At 42.0% G+C, this 23,941-nt stretch overlaps 1 protein-coding gene across 1 annotated transcript in view; it reads right to left on the bottom strand.

Annotated features, from left to right (window-relative positions):
- The window catches only part of LOC133122424 (angiotensin-converting enzyme-like), a 147,058-nt gene that overhangs the window by 35,177 nt on the left and 87,940 nt on the right, over positions 1 to 23,941 (bottom strand). The window contains exons 12-17 of the mRNA XM_061232388.1: positions 19,627 to 19,749; positions 19,152 to 19,357; positions 16,662 to 16,676; positions 14,035 to 14,159; positions 13,676 to 13,834; positions 595 to 682 (exon numbers count right to left, since the gene is read on the bottom strand). Of these exons, the coding sequence (XP_061088372.1) occupies positions 595 to 682; positions 13,676 to 13,834; positions 14,035 to 14,159; positions 16,662 to 16,676; positions 19,152 to 19,357; positions 19,627 to 19,749 (716 nt within the window). The remainder of the gene's footprint in view (positions 1 to 594; positions 683 to 13,675; positions 13,835 to 14,034; positions 14,160 to 16,661; positions 16,677 to 19,151; positions 19,358 to 19,626; positions 19,750 to 23,941) is intronic.

Genomic DNA, 23,941 nt, shown 5'->3' with positions numbered 1-23,941 from the left:
CAAAAAACAAACAAGTTGAGTGCTCATATTTGCCACTTGGTGGTGGTTGTGCGAAAACAAACTCTAGACCACAGTGGATTATGGGTAATATTGCCAAAAATACCTGCTCCACCTGTTACAGGCTGAATTGCAATGTGGCTGCCCCCTAATGTCAGAGCCTTGCAGTTATTATTTCCCGGCCAGCAGAATTCTTGCCACAGAGGCACAACATCAAATGAAACACAAAACCGCTATTGCCGCAAGTCTCATTGCAGCTTGGTTCAAAGGTAACATGCAGGGAAAATTCATAATTTTCCATGCAGTCATATTACATGCATATTCAAAAAGATTTTGAACAATTATGGGCTCAATAAAATGTAATGAACCAAAGCACTTGTGCTGTGGAGAAGTGTTTAACAAATTACACTGGAATTTAAATTGATGGAAGATGCTATTGTTGAATGTTTTGTCATCAGCCATAGTGAATGACAGCATGAGCACTTATGGAAGAATATCCAACATGACATGATGGATCTATTCCTGATGTTACTGTACTAATTTAGAAATGTGTAATAGTTTGTTTGACCAGTTTGGCCGTATGAATTGTGACCCAACCTGGATCCAGAGGGTGACAGCTTCCATTCGCTCTGCATGCTTCAGCCACACTGTAATTGGTCTCCATGTTGGCTAGTAGGTTGTTATACTGAAGGAAAGATCAGAGAGGGCATTAAAACACTATAACCTACATCTCACTGTACACAAGATCATACGTTTCATTGTCGGGAAGCAAGGATGAGGTAAAACGTTTTTAAAACAGCAATTTATAAATCCAGCTGTTTTAACCTTCAACACCCTTGTTTAACACAACGTGTAACAACAGTTAAAACTCCTCACTTAACCAACATGTAAAATATATTTTATTTAATTTGATAATTATTAACAAAGATATCAAATCAATTCACCAAATTCATTGAAAGGCAGAGTAACACTTTGGACCAATCTTTATCGAACTGTAAAACTTAAAACCAGAAGAAAAGAAATGTATTAGATGTGCATAAATTATAAACGATATGCATGTCTAATCTAAAGACATGGTTCATCTCCCTTAAAACAATGAAAGTTACGGAGTCACGTGACGCAGAGTTTGGGAATAGCTGCTTGAAGATCAGCTCTGACCGGCGTGGTATTAAACTCTGTTTAAAACTAAATTAGAGCGACCCAACGTTGATTAAATTCTGAGCCAAAAACATATTTAACAAAGTTAAAATGCCGAACAACTACAAGAATGCCGCAGGAAAAGGCTCAACTTCAAGAAAAGCAGACTCGCCTGATCGAGCTAGCACTGCCAAGCTAGCAGTGGCTGCAGCCACTGTCTCCGACCATGAAGCTAGCAAGGTTGCCGTCGATATCGCAAATATATACAGTCTCCTGACAGAAATGTCTAGTGGACACACCAACAAACTGGATGAAATCCACAGAGCCACCACATCCATGGAGTCCAAAATGAATGGCATTACCACACGCCTTTCTGACGTTGAAAGTCGGCTAGACTTCCTTGAGCACAGCGAAAAGACATTGAAAGCCGACCCGCCCGCCACTCGGGCTGAGCTTGAGCAGCTCCGACAGCGGGTGGATGATCTGGACTCCCGGAGTCGTCGCAACAACCTGATATTTGTGGGCTTCCCCGAATCCTGTGAGGACAAAGGTGCTCTCCCATTTTTAACCGAGGTGATCCCGGATATCTTGGGGCTCGACTTTCCTAACAGTTTGGAACTAGATAGAGCCCATCGCGCGCTAGCCCCAGGGAGACCAGCCGGCCAGCCACCGAGAGCCATAGTGGCTAGGTTCCTGCGCTATCAAGACCGAGACCGGATCATGCAAGCTGCCCGAAACAAGGGGAAACTGGAGTGGAGAAAGCACCGAATCATGATCTTTCCGGATTACTCCAAGACGGTGAACGACAAGCGCAGGCAGTTCAAACAATGCAAGGATTTGCTTCACGAACGCCGCGTCGGATTTTCCCTGCGTTTCCCCACTGTGTTGGTCATCAACCCCAAGGGAGATGGAGGACAGCGCCGCGAGTTTGAAGACCCGAGGAAAGCCCTGGAATACATCAAGACTCTGTGACTGACAGCTCACAACACTCTACCACCTGCCTGATGTGGCCTGGCTTCGTTGCCCAGACATGTCCAGATAGGTCAATTTAATTTCACTTTATTCTACAAGCCGGACTGGACTGGCTGTCCGGCGGCCTGTTATTTACAAAAGACTTCCAGGTAACGACCATGCTTATTAGAAACGTTAGACGTATAATGTTATGTATGTAGTGTATAATGTGCTGGTCAATATTTACTTTTATTATTATATAGGCCTATATTTTTAGGCTATGTTTTTACCCAACGGACTGGAAACGCATATTGCCCTGCGTTTAGCCAACCGTTGGGAGGCAATTATCCGGCTGGTTTGGGGGTGTGTGTGGGAGACGGGGACTAGTCCAATCGGAGGTCAGAAAAGCCTGCTGCAGACATTTACCCACCTGCTGTCAGACAGATACAACCAGACTCTGACTGTTCTGTTATTTGTCAGAGCATCCTGCCCTGGATGGATGTTAATTGCATTTCTGCATAGTGTTGGTGTTTAACACCCTTGTTAATGGTTAATAACGTTGTTCTATATACATTTCGCTCTTTCGTTCCTAGCTAAGTGTCGCTCAATCGGCTGCAACAGTATAGCCATGCCGGTTTTGATTTGAGGGCAGCTTATTTCTATGAGTCACGGACCATAGTATTTTTTGTTTAGAGTTCTACGCAGTGTTAGATTGTGTGTAGGAGTTTTCAATCACTGTTGTTCTATGTCTGTTTTTTTTAATGTTGATGCTATGTGTTTTATGTGTTGTTTCTCTATGGCAGATAGTGTTATGAAAAAACATATCAGTGCACATGCACAGTATGCAATCACATAAGGGGGTTTGCTATTTGAGCCTAAATGTCAAGGGTTTACATTCGTCTGTTAAAAGAAAAAAGGTTTTGTCCTATCTTAAGTCTAAACACTGTGACGTGGGGTTCCTTCAGGAAACACATTTATTAGATCTAGGGGCAAGAAAATTACGTGCTGGGTGGGTGGGACATGTATCTATAGCGTGTGGATCTAGTCGTAGTAGGGGTGTTGCTATCTTGATTAATAAGCATCTCCAATATAAATGCATCAAAGAGACCAGAGATGATTTAGGGAGGATCTTGGTAGTACTAGCCGAGATACAGGGCCACATTGTGATTTTGGCTAATGTCTATGCTCCCAACATAGAGGACCCATCCTTTATCGGGCGGTTGGAGTGCAAATTGAGTGAGATGGGAAACCACCCAGTGATCATGGGCGGGAATTTTAATCAGGTGTGGGATCCAGTTCTGGATCGACAGCCCTCCATACCCCGGCCCCGTAAATCAGTGAATGTGCTGAAGGATATGTGCAAGGGTCTGGGTCTGGTAGATACATAGCGTCTCCATAATCCTACGTCCAGAGAATACACGTACTATTCCCCGCCTCATGGCACTCTCTAGGATTGACTACATCTTTATCTCTGACTCCATTTTATCCTCCATAATATCCTGTAGCATAGGTAGTATTCATATCTCCGATCATGCCCATGTGATGGCCAGCATTCTTCCGTTTAATAAGTTAAATAGGACCCCGAGATGGAGGTTAAACTCAAGCCTTCTATTGGATGCTAGCTTTAGAGAATCATTAAGAGCCCAAATTACCCTCTTTAAAGAAACCAATCCACCCAACGCTCCATCAATGGGAGTAGCATGGGAAGCCATGAAAGCCTTTCTGAGGGGACATGCCATTCAACATGCCTCATTTAAGAAAAAACAGAACATGGCTAAACAAATTGAATTAGAAAAACAGATTCAGACAGCTGAGACCAGTTATAGACAAAACATGTCACCTGCTAATTTAACCTCTCTTACCCGTCTCAAATATCAGTTTAATTCTCTTCTCACTGAGAAAGCAGAGTTTGCCCTATTCAGAGCCAGGCAGAAACAGTTTGAAGAGGGGGACAAAGCGGGAAGAATGCTGGCTAGATACATAAAACAGAGGGAGGCTATGAGTGCCATACCAGCGATTAGAGACCAGGGAGGGGGCCTATTGTCAGAGTGCTCAGACATCAATGCAGAGTTTAGACAATTTTACTCTGACTTATATACCTCTGAATTGCAGGTAGACAGTGAGGATATCAGATCCTTTCTCAGTAGCCTGAACCTCCCTACTCTGTCTGATGATCAACGGGAGTCACTAGATGCGCCCATCACTGTCGAGGAGATTGTGGAGGTCATTAGTAGCCTTCCATCTGGTAAAGCCCCTGGCCTCGACGGCTTCACGGCCGAATTTTACAAGTGTTATGCATTAGAGTTGGCCCCCGTACTTTTAGATATGTACACAGAGGCATTCGAAAATGGCTCCCTACCTCCCTCCCTGATGGAAGCAGTAATTACTGTAATATTAAAGGAGGGTACAGACCCAACAGGCAGTAAGAGCTACAGGCCCATCTCACTGCTTGGCTATGATGAAAAGGTGCTGTCAAAGCTTCTAGCCAATAGACTAAACAAAGTCATCACTACCCTGATCCACCCTGATCAGGTGGGCTTTATCCCCAAACGCAACTACGCTGACAATATCAGACGCCTGATTAACATCATGTGGGCCACTTGTAATGACAATTCCCCCTCAGCTGCCATCTCTTTGGACGCGGAAAAGGCGTTTGACAGGGTTGAGTGGCTCTATCTATTCCTCACCCTGGAGTCATTTGGTTTTAGCAATAAATTCATCACCTGGATACAACTCCTGTATACCCATCCCAAAGCTGCCGTGCTAACTAATGGCCTGATTTCATCCTGTTTTGAGCTAGGTAGGGGGACCAGGCAGGGTGATGGTATCTCTCCGGGTCTCTTCGCACTGGCCCTAGAACCTCTAGCGGCAGCCATCCGATTAGAACCATCAATTCCAGGGATACAAATTGGCCAGTCAACTCACAAGCTAATGTTATATGCAGATGACATTCTTGTTCTAATCTCAGAGCCTGAGCGCTCCCTTCCTGCATTACTTAAAATTATAGACACATTCTCTCATCTGTCAGGTTACAAAGTTAACTGGCAGAAATCAGAAGCCCTCCCCTTAACCTCGTTCTGCCCTAGGACCATGTTCCAGGGAGGTAACTTTTCCTGTCCCAGCAATGGTATTAAATACCTGGGTGTGACTATCCCCCCTAAATTAGCTGACCTGGTAAAGGTCAACATTGAACCTCTATTAAGTCAACTTAGTGCGGATATTGAGAGATGGGCTCCTCTTTTCTTGTCATTGTGGGGGAAAGCTAATGTTTTGAAAATGACCTGTGCACCCAAGTTCAATTATATTCTCCAGGCACTTCCAGTTAGAATTCCACTTAAATATTTTAAACAATTTGATAAGCTTTGCAACAGATTTCTGTGGAATGGTAAGCGCCCTAGGCTTAATTTACAACTTAACTACAAGGGCCAGTGGACCAGGGTGGGCTGGGTATTCCAAATTTATTGTTATACTATCAAGCCTTTGGCCTCAGGCACCTTGCCCACTGGTGCCTGCCCCCTGAGCGCGCCCCCCCCCTGGTTCGGTATTGAAAGCACACTTTGTGATGTTCTCCCTCCCCTCCACCTTATCACAGCAGTACTGCCTATAGAGGCTCAGAATCACCCTATAATTGAAAATATCCAATGGATTTGGAAAAGAATTTCAGTCAAGCTAATATTCAATCCCCACTTAAGTTTATCAGCATGTATCTGGCTGAACCCCAAGTTGAAGATAGACAAAAAACCATTTCTTTGGAAACAATGGGTGGAAAAGGGAATAATAGTACTGGGGGACTTGTATGATGGAGACACGCTGAAATCATTCACGGCACTGGTACAACAGTATGGCCTCCCACAACAGCAATTTTGGAGATATCTTCAGATTCGACACCTCTTATCTCAGACCTTTGGTTCCATTACAACAATCCCACCAAGATCTGATGTTCTATCTGACATAGTCAAGGTGTTTGGTACAGGCCATGAGGCCTCAAAATATTACTTTTTGTTGTTGAAGCATTCTAATAGTATGGGATCTAATCTGAAGCTGGTCTGGGAGACTGATCTGAATCTTACATACACGGACAAGGAGTGGGATAACATCTTAAGGAACTATAAGAAAACTTCACGGGAACTTAGAACAAGATTAGTACAGTTTAAAATAATTAACAGGGTATACTGGACCCCCTCAAGGTTACATAGGGTGAAATTAAGGGACAGTCCGATTTGCTGGAGGTGTGGGGAGAGCACTGGAACACTCATTCACATGTTGTGGTCCTGCCCAGTTGCACAAACCTTTTGGTCAGCTATATATGAGAATATCAAACTCATACTTAAATCGGACATCCCATTCTGCCCAAGCCTGTTCATTTTGGGTGACCCTCTTCCCCTAAAAGCCCTCCCTGCAGCGCAGGCAGAGTGGGTCCAGACATCCCTTATGCTGGGTAGAAAGATCATAGTCACAGAATGGCGGTCGGACACACTACCGCCGGCCAGGGTATGGTTCTCTCGACTGGGTATTGTGGCAGCTCACGAGGGCCTCTCTTTTAGACTCATCAACCAGGTGGAAAAATACCAGGCTAAGTGGGCGCACTACATCTCCTTCATTGGGGGAACCTAGGGCCTCAGTGGAGAAGTTATCGGCTCATAACCCTACAACCAACTACTGCAAATGTATAGCTTGTGACAATTAACCTACTTATCTGCCAGATCTGTACTGTCTTTTTGTGTCCTGTTTGTTAATTTCCTTTTTTATTCTCTGTCGATTTGAACTGTCTTTGTTACCTTCACTCTCAAGATTATATACTGTTAGTTAAAAATGTTTTTTGTCTATTTATTTATTTATTTTATTTATTTTTTCTCCAAGTGTTGTTGTGTTATATTTTGTATATCCAAGTGTCCTATCTCAGTAATATGGTATCGTATGGTGTGATTGATGTGTTCTCTTGACCTGTTTTAAAAGGAAAACAATAAAAACTACTGATCATAAAAAAAAACAATGAAAGTTACAGACACAGACAAGTATAAGTTACAAAAGAGATTGATTGGAAGACAATACCAAACGGCACGTTTCCTCCAAACAATACAAAGAAAGCCAAACTCAAAGCTTGAAAACCAGCAGACTTCCAAAAAGACCACAGATTAAATGTAACCATTTCTCCAAAAATATTGCCCTGCACTGTATAAGATAAAATGCATTGGCAAAATTTACTGTTACATAAAAGTATAAGCCAAATTGGAGAGAAACCATTGGCATAAAAGTAAAATCATTACCAGTTGACAATGGTATATCCATACAAAATCCCATTTTTATATTTACTAAATTTCTATCAGATTTCCTGCCTAAAATATATGAATTTTCCAGTAAGGCAGGTCCACCATTCACCTGCCTGTTCAAATTGGCCTATTCAAAAACCAATTATCAGTTTTAGTGGATTGTATGCAGTACAGTTTTTCATTGATATAAATCACACAAACAGGCTATGCATAGCCTACATTGCCTTTATTGTTCTTTTTCTTTGTCTTCTTTTTATTTTAAGCCCTGTATTTATTTCTGTTTAGTTTGAGGCTGTTCTCATATTAAAACTGTGATCCCTGTGGGACTGCACTTCCTTTTTCTTACACCTGTTTATAATTAGAAGAATGTTCAATTTGCGTTATGCCAATCTTAATTTTAAAAATAAAAATATAGAAAACTGCAATGATAGATAGATAGATACTTTATTCATCCCGAGGGAAATTTTAGGCATCCAGTAGCTTATACATACACACATATACACACATCTCACACATAAAGATAAAAAATAAGGTGCTATGGTAAAATTAAGGTGCTATGCTAACAATAAGGTGCTATGTTAAATAAATAAAATAAAAGAAATATGTAATAAAACCGGGATATAAAAAAAAAAAAAAAAATTTCTTTCTTCTTATTGCGTGTCTGGCCGACATATTTCCTATCATGAAACACTTTGTTACGCATTCGTCACTGATGTACAGCTACTGCAGCCAATGTAAAACATAAATAAAGCAGGCAAATTCTCCCATTATGAATATGAATCCAATTACTCGTTCAACATTCGTATTCAGAAAAAAATAAATGCCCGTTATGAGTATTCGTATGAAACTAATACTGGGATCACCCCTAGGATTTACAATGGTCTTATAACAATGTTTAAAAAAAAAAAAAAAAAAAAAATCTTACCTGTTGTACCTTTAAGTTAATGTTTGTACTGATTAGCTAATGTTAAGAACATCCACATCCCTATAACACTAGTTCCGAATACATTACAGTACGGACCAGGTCCACCCAGTACCACACGTTTAAAATGTAATGTATAGATTGACTAAAAAAGTTTAATATGACTTTCAGAAAGAGGGTCTGCTAACTCATCTCCAGTACTAATGTTAACTCTCTGTAGTGGCACATACCAAAGTTGTAAACAGAGAAACAGAGTTTTTTGCTGACAAAGAGCGTTTTTTGGCTTGGCTAACTTCTTGCTGGTGCTAGCTTGGTTCTTGGAGGGGAAATCAAAAGTTTGTATTGGTAGGCCTACATTTCAAGGTTTAAGTCTTTGAGCCTGTCGGTGAGGTTACCGTAACAGGGGAAGAAGCGGTATCCCTACTGATTTGTAATGCAAAAAAATTCTGAGGTAGAATTATCCATTCACTTCATCTGTATTTCAGTGAATATGAACCATAATGCTAAACATGCTCGCTCATGTCCAGTATTTTCATATTTTGAAGTTTCACTGAATACAGTCAAAATTCCTTTCTACCACAAAAATCTCCCCAGCACTTACTGGAAATAGAATGTTCATTTAAAATCATTCAACAGTAACTGTTTGCTGTAAACTGGTAGGAACTGGGTGTTCCTGACCGAACCTTATCAGATGCATGTTCCGGGTAGCTAACGATACGTGTATTATATAGTATTCATTATGCCAATGAATACTTTTTTAGCTCCCAAAATGGTGAAGTAGCTGAACTGAAATAAGCCTGTTTATTATAACCTTTAGTGGTGGTTGGTAGCCTAGCCAGCTACTTTCGGTTAAATGTACTGTAGTGCGAGTGACAGATAGACGTCACCCAATACCAAGGTATGGGGTACCGATAATCCATGCAAGCCCAGTGTATTGAATGAGGTCTATTGCCTCTGTCACAGACTGCCATGAGAGTTAGCGGTCTAGGGATTTTGATGGGAGTGTGGTCGCTGGTCACACAAGTGTTTGTGATTTACGGTATGTTATTTGACTGATTTTTACGAGACAAACTGTGATGGATGTGTTGCTCAAGAGGATAGTGTTTTAGGAAAACGTGGGTGTTTAAAGAGGTGAGTGTGACGGCAACGCGGCTAGTGGTTCTGATACAAACGGGAAGGCAGCTCAGCCAAAATCTTCCGAGTAAAATTGTTCACACATTTTTATATAGACGGTTTAATTTTTTTAATTAATGTTAAGATTAACCAGATCAAGATTTAATAGAGATTTACCTGCATAACGATAAACAATAACATATAAATACTGTAATAGTTGTTTCAGTTGAGTGTTTGTTTCAATGTACTGCAAATGTAATGTTCCTGTATTTGTCCTGTGTGTATTTATGTTTATTCTTGTTATTTATTAATTTTTCATAGATCAGTGGTTTGTGTTTTCCATTACAGTTCTCATTTGTCATCCCCTGTTATGTCGGCGTCTGAATGTTTACCAGTCTAGTCACTCCCCTGTCTGCGTGTCCCACTATTCAGGCGTTTACGGTAGTTTTCGGGTTTTCAACATTCCTTCTAAAAACTCGCGATTCTTACTTCCTGCTTTTTCTTGGTAGTTAAATGTTGTAAAGCACTATTCTTACTAACTACTACTAATCTAGGTTTTGTACAGTACTAATCCGATTAATACACTTACTAACTCTAACAATCACTTTTATTGGGTAGTTCAGAAATATTCACGTAACTAACTCACTAACGCAATCTCTAAGTATTTCTGCACTGTTCTGTAACTCCGCCTCCCTATGCTATCCCTGATTACTCGTTTAGTTTCAGCGAAGTGTTCGCACCTGTCTCTGACTATCACTACGTCTTCAATCTATGCAAATGTCTACTCCCTAATCCGGAGCCGTATGTTTTACATGTTTTGTTACGTGCATCCAGTCCATGTTTTTGTCTCCCTCCCGTTATTATGTTATTACCCTATTATGTTTCCCCAACTGTTGTCTATTTGTTTAGCCCACCTTTTTCCCAGCCCCGCCTAGATTGTCACCTTCCCTCATGTATTTAAACCTCAGTCTCTGCATTGTTCTTTGTCAGAACGTTGATCAGTCTTAGTGCCGAATACTTCGTAAGCCTAATTCTTGAGATTCTTGATAGACACCCCTTTGCCTTTTGATTTCCGAGCCTGCCTTGCCCTTTTGTTTTGTTTGCATGTTGGAGAACTTGCCACAGTTCTGCTGAAGACTTTGGTTGGCTCCTTGCTTCTGATCGCAGACAGCCTTGATCAATTTTTTATGTAAAAAGTAGTAAATTGCTTACAGTTGTAGGGACCACATTTCCCACAGTCCACCCCACATGATGTCGCTTTTGGTTCAGCCAATCCCAAAATGGCGGGAGAAATAAACTTTCCCCGTATAAGAGCAAGGCATGCTCTTGTGAAACCCCTCTTTCTTTCTTATCTCTTTCTTTCGACGCACCCCTCTTTTGGGACACTCTCTTTGGCCATTCTCTTCACCTTATCTGCTCCGATACTCGGACAGAGGCTAAATTCTGCACAGCGCACTATCAGGCCTATGGACACACCTAGTTTACCTTGCGGTAACTTAGTGGCCTATAGTAAGTGGAAACTGGTGTATGCAAACCGTTACATCAGCTCACCAACAAACTTCAGCAACAAACTTTTCCACACGGAAAACGGACCAGCAGACATTTTCCAGCAACCGAACGGACCAGACAGCAATGTGCGACTGCAGAGAACACCCCAGCTTTGCACGCCTCTCCAGGACATCATTAACAACACAAATAGTCTCTCTTTCCACAGCTAACACTCTAACACTCCCACTATTACCTTTTTCTTTTGTTCAAGGGACACGCGCTTGGGGGCGCACACACACTCACACATTCCTAACATACCTTACCCTACTAACTTCCCGTTAGTTCATCTGTTCTGTGTTTGTACGTTTGTTTAATAAATATATTTGTCTGTTTTAGCATCACATAGACATGAGAGCCGAGTTAAAGCAGTCTTTCAAAGAACTTTCAACCTTCAGGTTATTGGTATGTTTAATCATTGATATTGGTTATTTTAGTTATTAAAATACTACATTTGTGGTAAGATATTTCTGATAACAGTAATTTTATGAGACTGATTACTTTTTGCAGTTATTCTGCTACATAACATTAATTGGCACCCCAGTTTCATAGAGAGTAAAATCCCTACATTATTTGGCGGCCCATGCAAGGACCCTACATTATTTGGAGCCGTGTGAGGACTAGTTTTGGCTCAAATTTAAATTGTCTTGTGACTTTGGAACAAATTCCCCTTCACAGTAATATGTTTTAAATTAAATAAAAACATTTCTCTGCAAAATTAAATCTTTTGGAAAATTAATATATGGAAATCTCAAATGTGTTCTTTTATATGAACACACACAGAAAAATTTTTGTTAGACAATTTTTTAAAAATGCTGACAACAACCCTCTCCCAGCGGCCTTACACACACATTTTTACATTTTACATTTTAGTCATTTGGCAGATGCTTTTAATCCAAAGCGACTTACAAGTGCATAGGTTCTACCACAAGTCAAAGCATCACATCCAGAACTAGGAAAATACACCTGGACTGCTGTTCTAAACATATAGTCGTCATCATAAGTGCAATTTTTATTTTATTTTATTTTTTATTTTTTTGGGGGGGGGGGTTAGACAGAGATAGGGGTATCAGAAGGGGGGGGCGGGGTAAATCAGGAGGGAGGACTAAGGTAGAGTTTGAAGAGGTGTGTTTTGAGTCTGCGTCGAAATAGGGGGAGGGATTCTGCTGTCCTGACAGTGGTAGGCAAGTCATTCCACCACTGAGGAACCAGAACGGAAAACAGGCGTGAACGTGCAGCTCGACCACCAGGTGCCCGTAGAGAGGGAACCGTAAGGCGACCAGAGCTGGCAGACCGGAGTGGTCTAGCTGGGGAGTAGGGAGTGATCAGGGATTGTATGTAATGTGGGGCAGTCCCCTTAGCAGCCTGAAATGCCAACACTAGGGCCTTGAATCGGATGCGTGCGGCAATAGGAAGCCAGTGGAGGCCAATGAGAAGCGGGGTGACATGAGCCGACCTGGGCTGACTGGTGATCAAGCGGGCTGCAGCATTCTGGACCAGCTGGAGGGGCTTGATGGCGCACGCTGGGAGACCGGCTAGGAGGGAGTTGCAGTAATCCAGGCGGGAAATGACGAGCGCCTGGACTAGGAGCTGGGTGGCTTTCTCCGTCAGGAGATGGCGGATGCGGCGTATATTATACAGAAAGAACCTGCAGGTTCTGGCAGTGGAGGATACTTGTGGAGCCAGGGAGAGGCAGTTATCAAGAGTCACCCCAAGATTCTTTGCCGTACGGGAGGAGGAAACTACAAAGTCCTCCACAGTCAGTGAGAGGTCGATTGACGGAGAGGACTTAGCAGGGATGTAGAGAAGCTCAGTTTTGGCAAGGTTGAGCTTCAGGTGATGGGAAGTCATCCACGCAGAGATATCAGCCAAGCAGGCAGAGATCTGTGTGGTGATTTGGGTGTCGGGGGGGAAGGAAATGAAGAGTTGGATGTCATCAGCGTAGGAGTGATAAGAGAAGCCGTGGGAAGAGATAACAGAACCAAGGGACATGGTGTATAGCGAGAAGAGGAGAGGCCCAAGAACCGAGCCCTGCGGGACTCCAGTTCGTAGGGGTTGAGGGTCGGAGAGTGCGCCCCTCCAAGTCACCTGGTAGGAGCAACCAGAGAGGTAGGAGGAAAACCAAGCGAGTGCAACACACCATGGACCAATCAGAAGACTCAAAATGTGGATACACTAAGGGATGCCAGGGTACACTACTTAACTTCTGCTCCATACATCTTTATTCATTCTGCCCCAGATTTTGCATACTGCTCAAGGAGTTTATGATTCACAAAATGTATAGGTTTACCGGTTACAAATTTGGGACTCTCAGCACTTCATTGCATTATATTGTTTTGCATTTGTAGCATTTTTCATAATTTATGTATAAATTAAACTAAACTAAGTTAGTATAAATGTAGTGTAAATGGTACAAATATATTTCTTCATTTAACCTGTCTCTGTGATGCTTGCATGTGGAGTTGTAAAGCCTTAAAGTAGAACACTGCAAAAATGGTTGACGGTTGGATTTTGCTGGATTTGGCATCTGTGCAAAGGGGTTAATATCCTACCACATAAACAAAAAATTCTGCCAAGTTTGTACTTTTTCTCCAGCAAATCCACATCCACTTCAATTTTTACCAGAGTAAATACAGATAATTTGCTGTCTTTACAAATGTAAATACCGATACAAATAGTGGCCCCTCTGAACACTCCAAGTGTACTGTCTTGTATGGATGCAATTAGATCCCTCTCCTACCTCCTTTAGCTCTTCCTCTGGAAGCACTGCCCTCTCAACGTCACTCAGTTTCTTTAGTATGCGCTTTATTGATGCATCCTGGAAGTCTGTGGGGTCAAATTTGCGTGCCATCAACCCATACGTATTTGTGTGGTTGGACATCTCCAGGTTTTTACGAAGCTGTGAAAAAAATATACAGAATAAATAAGTGGAAAAGTGAACCACTCAAATAAAATGGTAATTTATCGAGTCCCCAGCCAAGATTGCAGTTTATATTATACAATGAAGGCCTTGGCTGGATTACTATCTAGAAAATACAATTACATTTGTCTGAGAGACTCTCAGACTTTCAATGTGCAGATATATGAATGACCCCTTACCATGATTTGCTTATTTGTATCCGTGATATTTGTGTTGTAGGCCCAAGATGCCTCCGTGTAGGCATTCCACACCTTCTCTGCAGTTCTGTTAAACTGTTCCAGGAACAGTCGAGCTTCTCCCTCATCTGAAAACATACCTGAAGGAAGAGAAGGATGTTGAAGAAGGAGCAAATGATTATGGCCCTGCTGATTAATTTTGAATTGGATTGAAAATCTGGTAACACTTTAAAATAAGAGAACATAAGTTTTGCTTGAGTCATGCAGTCGTCATGCATTATTTATCACAATTTATTTAATGCATAAATTAATGTTTCATATGTCAGCTTCTGTGGCTTAATATTAAATTAATATTAATTCCACAGAGAACACATATCTTAAGACAGAATGTTTTTGTAGACTTCTTAATTTATGCTACTGCTACCAGCATGAGTTACATCATCAATAAAGATTACTGAGCCCACTCCAGAAGCAGTCATGCAAGCCCAAGCCATGGCACTTCCTCCACCCTGCTTCACAGATGAGCTTCAATGTTTTGGATCATGAGCAGATCCCTTCTTTCTCCACACCACTTTGGCCTTTACATCACTTTTGTAGAGGTTAATCTTGATCTCTGTACTTCTTTGCAAATTGTAATCTTGCCTTCCGATTCTTACTACCGATGAGTGGTTTTCATCTTGTGGAATAGCCTCTATATTGCTGCTCTTTAAGTCTTCTTTGAACGGTTGATTGAGATACCTTCACCTCTGCCCTGTGGAGATTGTTTGTGATGTTACTGACTGATGTTTTGGGGTTTTTCTTTACAACTCTCACAATGTTTCTGTTATCAACTTTCTGTTATTCAATACACCAGCGGTTTCTTTCTTTTTCAGGACATTCCAAGTTGTTGTACAAGCTACCCCCAATGCTTGTGCAATGGCTCTGGCCTGCATTTCCCAAAGCCTTCTTAATGCTAAGTCATTCGTAAGTTATACCTTAAACTTAACCTTAACGTTCTGAGCTAAGTATGCCTTCTGTATGTCATACTTTCGTAAGGTTGGACCACTCTTAGCTAAACCTTATCGATGTTGTCAGCTCACTCCACTAGTGGCCACCACTCTTACGACCACAAGCCTCTGCAATCAGCTGTTGCTCGTAGTTACATCTCAATCTGTTAAGCAATATATACACTAATAATTCTACAGTTGTAGTTGGCTAATAATATTACTAAATAACCAAATTATTGGGACTGTTTTCATGCAAAGGATAACAGTGTACTTTTTCACTTTATGTTGCCCAATTGCCTTTTAAATGATAAACGGATGATTTCCCACTCTCTCTGTGGGCTGGAGCAATGTTTAACCATAATTATTTTTTAAAACTGGAAAATAATGTTTCTTTATTCAGCGCCACGTCCTCTAAGAATATCTCCATCTCGTTTCCTATGAAGCTGTGGGACCGCTTCTTTCTTTGCTTTTTTCTGCCATAGCTTATTTTATTTGTGTTGGTGTGTTTTGCTTGTTGGTGCACTTTTATTGAAAATGTCAGCTAATCAGAGAAAATACTGAATTACACAAGTAATGTGATGGTGCTTCTGGCAAATCAACCCTGATTGCAAAGTCATTTAAGGCACCATGACAAAGATATTGAAATAATGTAAATAAAACATGACTTTGTTTTATTCATAAAGAACACTACTTTCTCTCATAATAGTCAAACAGTCGCTGCATGGAGTGAATAATCAATCCTGGAGAAGTTGATAGGTCTAGTAACGTCGCACGTAGAAGCTATGACTTAAGCAACCGCCTAATCATCCGCCTAATCAAAGGTCAATCATCCTACCTTTATATGAAAACTGATATTGACTGGGCACCATCATAATAATTTTTAATGGATGCCATCTCATCTAGAAGATCAGAGCTACAAAATTAGGTATCACTTGTCGGGATTGGCCGTTTTGGAGATATGACTTATTAAAGTATGTGTATCTGACAAAAGTGGTTTTGTGTGTGAAATCAGCCTTCAGAGGTTTTTGAGCGGTTGTCATTTACATTTACATTTTAGTCATTTGGCAGACGCTTTTAATCCAAAGCGACTTACAAGTGCATAGGTTCTACCACAAGTCAAAGCATCACATCCAGAACTAGGAAAATACACCTGGACTGCTGTTCTAAACATAGTCGTCATCATAAGTGCAATTTTTTTTTTTTTTTTTTTTTTTTTTGGGGGGGGGGGTTAGACAGGGATAGGGGTATCAGAAGGGGGGGGCGGGGTAAATCAGGAGGGAGGACTAAGGTAGAGTTTGAAGAGGTGTGTTTTGAGTCTGCGTCGAAATAGGGGGAGGGATTCTGCTGTCCTGACAGTGGTAGGCAAGTCATTCCACCACTGAGGAACCAGAACGGAAAACAGGCGTGAACGTGCAGCTCGACCGCCAGGTGCCCGTAGAGAGGGAACCGTAAGGCGACCAGAGCTGGCAGACCGGAGTGGTCTAGCTGGGGAGTAGGGAGTGATCAGGGATTGTATGTAATGTGGGGCAGTCCCCTTAGCAGCCTGAAATGCCAACACTAGGGCCTTGAATCGGATGCGTGCGGCAATAGGAAGCCAGTGGAGGTCAATGAGAAGCGGGGTGACATGAGCCGACCTGGGCTGACTGGTGATCAAGCGGGCTGCAGCATTCTGGACCAGCTGGAGGGGCTTGATGGCGCACGCTGGGAGACCGGCTAGGAGGGAGTTGCAGTAATCCAGGCGGGAAATGACGAGCGCCTGGACTAGGAGCTGGGTGGCTTTCTCCGTCAGGAGATGACGGATGCGGCGTATATTATACAGAAAGAACCTGCAGGTTCTGGCAGTGGAGGATACTTGTGGAGCCAGGGAGAGGCAGTTATCAAGAGTCACCCCAAGATTCTTTGCCGTACGGGAGGAGGAAACTACAAAGTCCTCCACAGTCAGTGAGAGGTCGATTGACGGAGAGGACTTAGCAGGGATGTAGAGAAGCTCAGTTTTGGCAAGGTTGAGCTTCAGGTGATGGGAAGTCATCCACGCAGAGATATCAGCCAAGCAGGCAGAGATCTGTGTGGTGATTTGGGTGTCGGGGGGGAAGGAAATGAAGAGTTGGATGTCATCAGCGTAGGAGTGATAAGAGAAGCCGTGGGAAGAGATAACAGAACCAAGGGACATGGTGTATAGCGAGAAGAGGAGAGGCCCAAGAACCGAGCCCTGCGGGACTCCAGTTCGTAGGGGTTGAGGGTCGGAGAGTGCGCCCCTCCAAGTCACCTGGTAGGAGCGACCAGAGAGGTAGGAGGAAAACCAAGCGAGTGCAGAACCTGTGACACCCATCCCAGACAGCGATGAGAGCAGAATCTCATGGTTGACTGTATCGAAGGCGGCTGACAGGTCGAGGAAGATGAGGACAGAGGAGAGGGATTTTGCTTTAGCAGAGTGGAGTGCCTCAGTGACCACGAGCAGGGCGGTTTCAGTGGAGTGGCCACTCTTGAAGCCAGACTGGTTGGGGTCATGGAGATTGTTGTGGAGAAGATAAGTGGACAGTTGGGAGCAGACCGCCCGTTCCAGGGTTTTAGCGAGAAAGGGAAGAAGAGAGACAGGCCGGTAGTTGTTCAGGGTCTGGAGAGTGTCACAGTGTCACAGTCTGTCACAGTGAGGGTCTGGAGAGATTGGGGGCTGGAGACTTTGGAGAAATTGCAGACCACCTGAAACCCTGCCCATTGCACACCTGGCCCTTCACTGATGAACGTGGGTGTATAGGCTTCGAAATAATGCAGTTGGTTTAATGAAAATCTTCAAAAACATTCATCAGCGGATAAGAGTTAGGTTGTTTGCCTAACGTGTGGAGCTCATTTTTCAATTGCTCATTGAGGACGTATGGATATCAATCAACATCTTTGGACGAAAAAGCACAAAGTCGCTGAACTAAGTAAGTCTACGAGTTGTAGTGTGTCTGAATTTTTTTGTGCAACAAAGCACAGAGGCAGTTCAAATATGCACCAGTGAAGGGCTGTTTGCTTACGATTCAGGGCTGCATGGACACAGTTTTTGGTCCAATGAATGTACTTCTAAACTGATCAAGAAACTTTATGAACCTCGGTTTTAATCTGCCCAAACAAAATCCGAGGCGGTCTTTGCAACTTATTTAGCTCGGTTTGGAAAAGTCCTCATTTCTAACATTGAGTACGGATGCATCAAATCACTAGGACACAAAGCTATTCCCGGTGCCCATGCGCCATTTCATTCCCAGTGGCGAGAAAATCATTGTATTCTGTTCTTTGCCTGCCATAATGTCTGATTTGCAGTGTGAACTTCTTGAACAGTTAATTGAGAAGCATTTTCTTTAATGCCACTATTTGGATGAATAAAGAAGAGCTACATTAATCTGGTGTTAATAATTATAGTGGTTGCTATGCATTAAATGGATAGCAGTCGGATACATTAGTTTCAATATCACGCCTCATTTTCAGCCTCTGGGAATAGGGTTACCTTACTCAAGCATATCTACTGTAAAATCCCATACAGCACCTTTTTATATCAACCTTTTCAACCAATTAAAATTACTGTTATCCTTTTGTTTTGAGCCCCTATTAGAACCCTACAAAATTCTCCAACATTCTCCATTTTCTCAACCAAAGCCAACCCCCCTGGGTGGAGCCACTTGATATTGGGCCCCAAGCCCAACTGAAATGGTTAACTGCTATTTCTTGTTTTGGATTTAATATAGAAGACATTCAGAATGAGAGACAAGTATCAGAGTGGGAATAACGGCGTGCCTGCCTTGGATGAAACTTCATCACCCAGAAGTGCTGACAACATGAGCAGTGGCATCAAAATCTCACCCTTCCCCCATTAATTTGCATTATGAAAGGATCTACAAAATACCTGAAAGAAATTGCAATTGGTGACAATATGCTTTATAGAAATGATCCATTAGATATGTCACTGAGCCAATCAGTCTTTGTAAGCATCTTGCAAGAATCTTAATTTTGCCCAAAATGACCCCAGTGTTGGAGTCAACTATGAAAGACAATTAACTTGCCGGCTAATGAATTGTTACCTCTCACCCCAGAAACATAAATTGATAACTGCATCTAAGAGAAGATTCAGGTGAATGATTATTTTGTTTTGTCTCATACCAAGATCTTCCGGGTAGCCCTCAGGCACTGGAGGCCTCCACTGAAAGTCTGGCCAGCCCAAAATCTCATTTTTGTTCTGTTCCTGAAGCCAATCTATGATGGGCTGGAAGTACTTCATTAGAGGGCGGGCATCCATCTTACTGATACCCAGGGCATCCTGCAGCACTTCTGGCCAGGGTTTAGAAGAACCAGCCTGGAGGACCTTCCTGTATCAAACCAGTCAAAAGGCCATCATTCAGGCAATATATTGTGATCATCCATGCTAAAGAATGTACATTTATTGGAGTTGGTTCAGGATAAAAAAAACAATTGTTTGTATATCTGCACAAACAAGACAAGCAACTTGTTTTCATTACAAGTATAAACAGGAAATTAAAACAACTGTTTCTTTTATTTCCAATAACTGTTATCAACAATAGTAGAAACACACTTCGGCATACATAGGCAGCTACTTGTACACAGTATTTGCACATACGCAAGGATCATTCCTGCTTCTTTGGACTCGTAGATGTCACATGTGTGTAGTGGTCCATTTTGTTTGGCTGCTTCACACAGTTTTTCATGGAACTGGAATTGCAGGATGAAGCTCACAAAGTATCTGTAAGAGAGAGCAGAGAGTAAGTTCTACAAGTGGAACTCTGACTGAACAATATACTGTGCCATGTGCAACAAAAAAACTGTCACTCTTTAGAGGGAAGTTTTCTTCCTGCATTGTTTGACCAATAGTTTCATAAACTCCTTTGTTCAACAATAGAACAATAAAAATATCCAGAAAAACTATCCAGACAAAGAAAAAAGGCGTGTACCGTCCATGTAATATGATTGCTGCTTATTATTTTATACAACATGCATTGTTGCATACAGACCCCTGCAAAAGTATTCAAAAGGTAAATTTTTTAAAAGGTTAAAGGATGCACATGAGATGACAGTGTCGAGGACCCGGCCCTAGGCCCGCCTGATGAGAGATTGACAGAAGATGGGTTAGGCAGGAATGCATTGTTAACCCCTCGCACACGCCAATGGGGTAGGAGTAAAAGCTCCCGTAAGAGGAGAAGTATATGGTACAAGATAAATGTACAACCGTATATGGACACTGAGGAGTCTGAAGTCAGAGGACTTTAGGGATTTAGGGTTTTAGAGAGCAAGGCTAAAGGTCTGACTGAGGCCATGCGTAGAATGTGTTCTAGCATGACCGTGGAAGATGCTCAACATGCTGAACGGGTAATTGGTGACCCAGGGAGTTTGGCGTTCAAAGAAACGGTAGATGTGATAACATACTTCGTTGACACGTGTGGGCTTGCTCCTACAGGGGAGGAGCACAATGCCTGGTTAAAGCAACAGGATGAGGAAAACAATTAAGATAATTGAGAGATCAAAGAGTATGAGGAGATGGAAAAATGTAGGAGAGATAAGGAAAACGGAAGGGATGTCAATACCGAAAGAAGATTAAGAGGCTTCAAGGGCCTTCCTGATTATAGCACAAATAATTTATCGGATAGATTCAAAGGACTAACAGTGGAGGAGTTAAATGATGAATTACACTCAGCTATTAGCTGGATTTCTTTTGTAGATCCCTTAAGGCGCCACAAAAAGGGGCACCTGAAGAGTGTATTGAGATGGTGGCAGGCACTAACTTCTGGCTTGCATGAGGTCAAGGTGTGGAGGAAGTCAGGAGAGACTATGAAATTGAAACAGACACCAGTGATGAATAGATTCCTTAAAAAAATACAAAAAAGCTAGTGTTTTTCCACTCGTATAGAGTGTATGAGAAAATGACGGTGGGACAAACAGAAGTAATGAATATGGTCATTAAAAAAGTTGCATAAGAGATAAATGTCTTCCTACTCGGTATACTGGGGACATTTCTTATCAAAAAAAGGTACACTTTTATACGAGCTAAGAATATATAAGGAATAAGCTTTTAGACCTTAGGATAGCATCTTAGAATTTTGCTTCAGAAGATATCTATGGGCTGTTGAAGAGAGAGCAACGCAGGACAGCTGTAGTCAAGCTGGAGTGGCGCGCTCCAGGATATGGATATGGAGAGAGGAGTGATGTACGCGGTGCGGACTCAGCCCAAGAGTTGTGGCAGCGGGACTGATGTCGAAGAGGTGTTCATGCGCATCCCTCATCATACAGAAAAGCTGGTGAAAGAGTTTTTACGACATGCTTGGAGCCGTGAACTGCACCTGGAGGCCAACAGATGGGACGCGGGGTTCCTCCACGCTACAGAACACCTTCCTGCTGGACCCACGCAAGAACCTGAAGCCTCCCCCCCCTAACCTCAGTGTCAGTGAGGAGAGGCATATGCTGCGGCTACACTGCAAAACCCCCGACGTGTTCGAAGACAAAGATGGCTATATTTAGGGCATGGGTGGTAATTATAATCTATATTACTTGTAAAAGTAGGAAAAGTAGTACATAGAAGCTCAACGTTATAAGTTTCCTTTCATTTTTATGTTTTTTCGTTTTCAGTAAGATACTATATACGATATAAATAAGTACTAGACTTTAGGGGTGTTCGTACCCATTGTATTAATGGAAGTTCAGTAGCTTTTATCTCCTTGAAGGGGGAGCCATAAGATAAGGTAAAGGCCAAAGAGGATGATGGGTATTTGAGGGGTGTACCTTGAATTTTAACATCATGGTGGAAAGGTAAATTAGAAAGAGCTAAAGGGGTATATGTAACTTGCATGTGATCAGCAAACTGAAAGATGATATATATCCTGTAAGCTGTATAACTCTATTCTTTTGATTGATTATAATAAAGTAAATCTTACTATAATCATATGTGATAAAGGTTCTTTTAGAGGACATCGTATACCAGATTTGCATCACACCCTTCACTTCGAGACTGGGCTGGAATTTCAGTAGAACTTACCAGGGCTCCAGGACGTTCGGAGTACTTAAAGAAAAAGAGAGTTCGTCCCCGAGACACCTCATGGTGAGGTACTGCTCGTGGGAACGTGAGGTCTGAGCTCGGCAAGGGGTCCGTGGCTCACGACAACAGATCCGAATTGTGTAATTCTGAATCATATCACCTTTCGTATCAGACCACCCAATTGTTTGGTGAACAAAAGTATTGGAACATGTGACTGACAGGTGTTTCTTGTTGCCCAGGTATGTCCTGTTGATGAATTGGTTAAACAATATATAGTTCTGAAAGGCTACTCTTGGCTGAAGACTGCATTTGTGTTAGAAAAGATAAACATTAAGGCCAGAGAGCTGTCTTTGGGAGAAAAGCAAGCCATTTTGAAACTTTTGAAAAGAGGGGGAATCAATAAGAGCCATTGCACATGAAACCGCTGGCGTACTGAGCAACAGACATCAAACAGGTCGACCAAGGAAAACAACAGCAGTTGATGACTGAAACCAAGAGCTGTGAAGAAAAACCCCAAAACAGTCAGTGATATGGCAAACAATCTCCACAGGGCATGGGTGAGGGTAACTTAATCAACGTTCGAAGAAGACTAAGAGAGCATCAATATAGAGGCTATATCACAAGACACAAACCACTCATCAGTAGTAAGAATCAGATGGTGAGATTACAATTTGCAAAGAAGTACAGAGATGAGCCACAAATGTTCTGGAAAGTTTTATGGACTGATGAGACCAAAATTAACCTCTATCAAAGTGATGGAAAGGCCAAAGTGTTAAGAAAGAAGAGAGTGCTTCTGGAGTGGGCTCACTAATCTTTATTGATGATGTAATTCATGATAGTAGCAGCAGGATGAATTCAGAAGTCTACAAAACATTCTGTCTGCCAATTTACAGAGAAATATGTCCAAACTAAATGGGAGGAACTTCCTCATACAGCAAGACAATGACCCAAAACACACTGCCAACACAACAAACACTTCTTTAGGGAGGAAAAAAATTGGAAGGCCTTAGTCTAGCCAGGCCAATCACCAGACCTTAACCCAACTGAGTATGCATTTCACCTCCTGAAGAGGTGATTGAAGGGAAAACCCTCAACAAACAACAACTGAAAGAGGTTGCCATAAAAGCCTGGAAAAACATCACAAAAGAAGAATGCAACAGTTTGGTGATATCAAGGGGTTGCGGGCTTGATGCAGTTATTGCAAGCAAGGGATATGCTACCAAATATGAAGTGTTATTTACTTCCATTGACTTTAATACTCTGTGTTCCATTACTTTTGCTCACTTAAAAAATTGGTGCTATGTTTAGTAGTAGTAACATTGAGGTGTAAATACCAGGAAATAAAAGCTGAAATTATGAACTCTTGTCTTGTGTTAATCCTTTTCTCTCAAATCCAAATGTATTCAGTGTATTGCAGAAACAAAGGAATTGGCCTTGCTGTTCCAATACTTTTTGAAGGGACTGTATACAGTGGACTGGCAGCTCTGACTGGCATTGTACAAAAATACTACAATAAACTTTGTGACAAAAATTGGCACTGCTGGTGTTGTAGTATCTACTGCATCTACCTTTGGTGAGGATTAGCAGCAAGGAGTCTTTTCCTGAAATGCTTGACAAGGTTAGGGAACACATTTGGAAGGCTTCTGGACTATTCCTTTATTCCTCAACTGTCCTCTCCAGTTCAGCACATGGATTTTTGAGGATTTTATTGATCATATTGGTAAATATGTGTGCTATGTATTGGTTTGGCCAGGATTCTAAAACTGGGTTTCTTGGCACAATCAAGATCAGCATAATGTTAGCTATGCACGTTCAGGATATAGTAGACAAATAACCACTTTGCCCAGTGTGTTACGCCCGGTAAAGGAACCAGATGCAAACCACAGGGATGACCAAAAATCACTGTCTT

This window comes from Conger conger, chromosome 2 (assembly GCF_963514075.1).
Source record: "Conger conger chromosome 2, fConCon1.1, whole genome shotgun sequence".
Lineage (NCBI taxonomy): Eukaryota > Metazoa > Chordata > Actinopteri > Anguilliformes > Congridae > Conger > Conger conger.
This window is presented reverse-complemented; position numbering and strand designations above follow the sequence as displayed.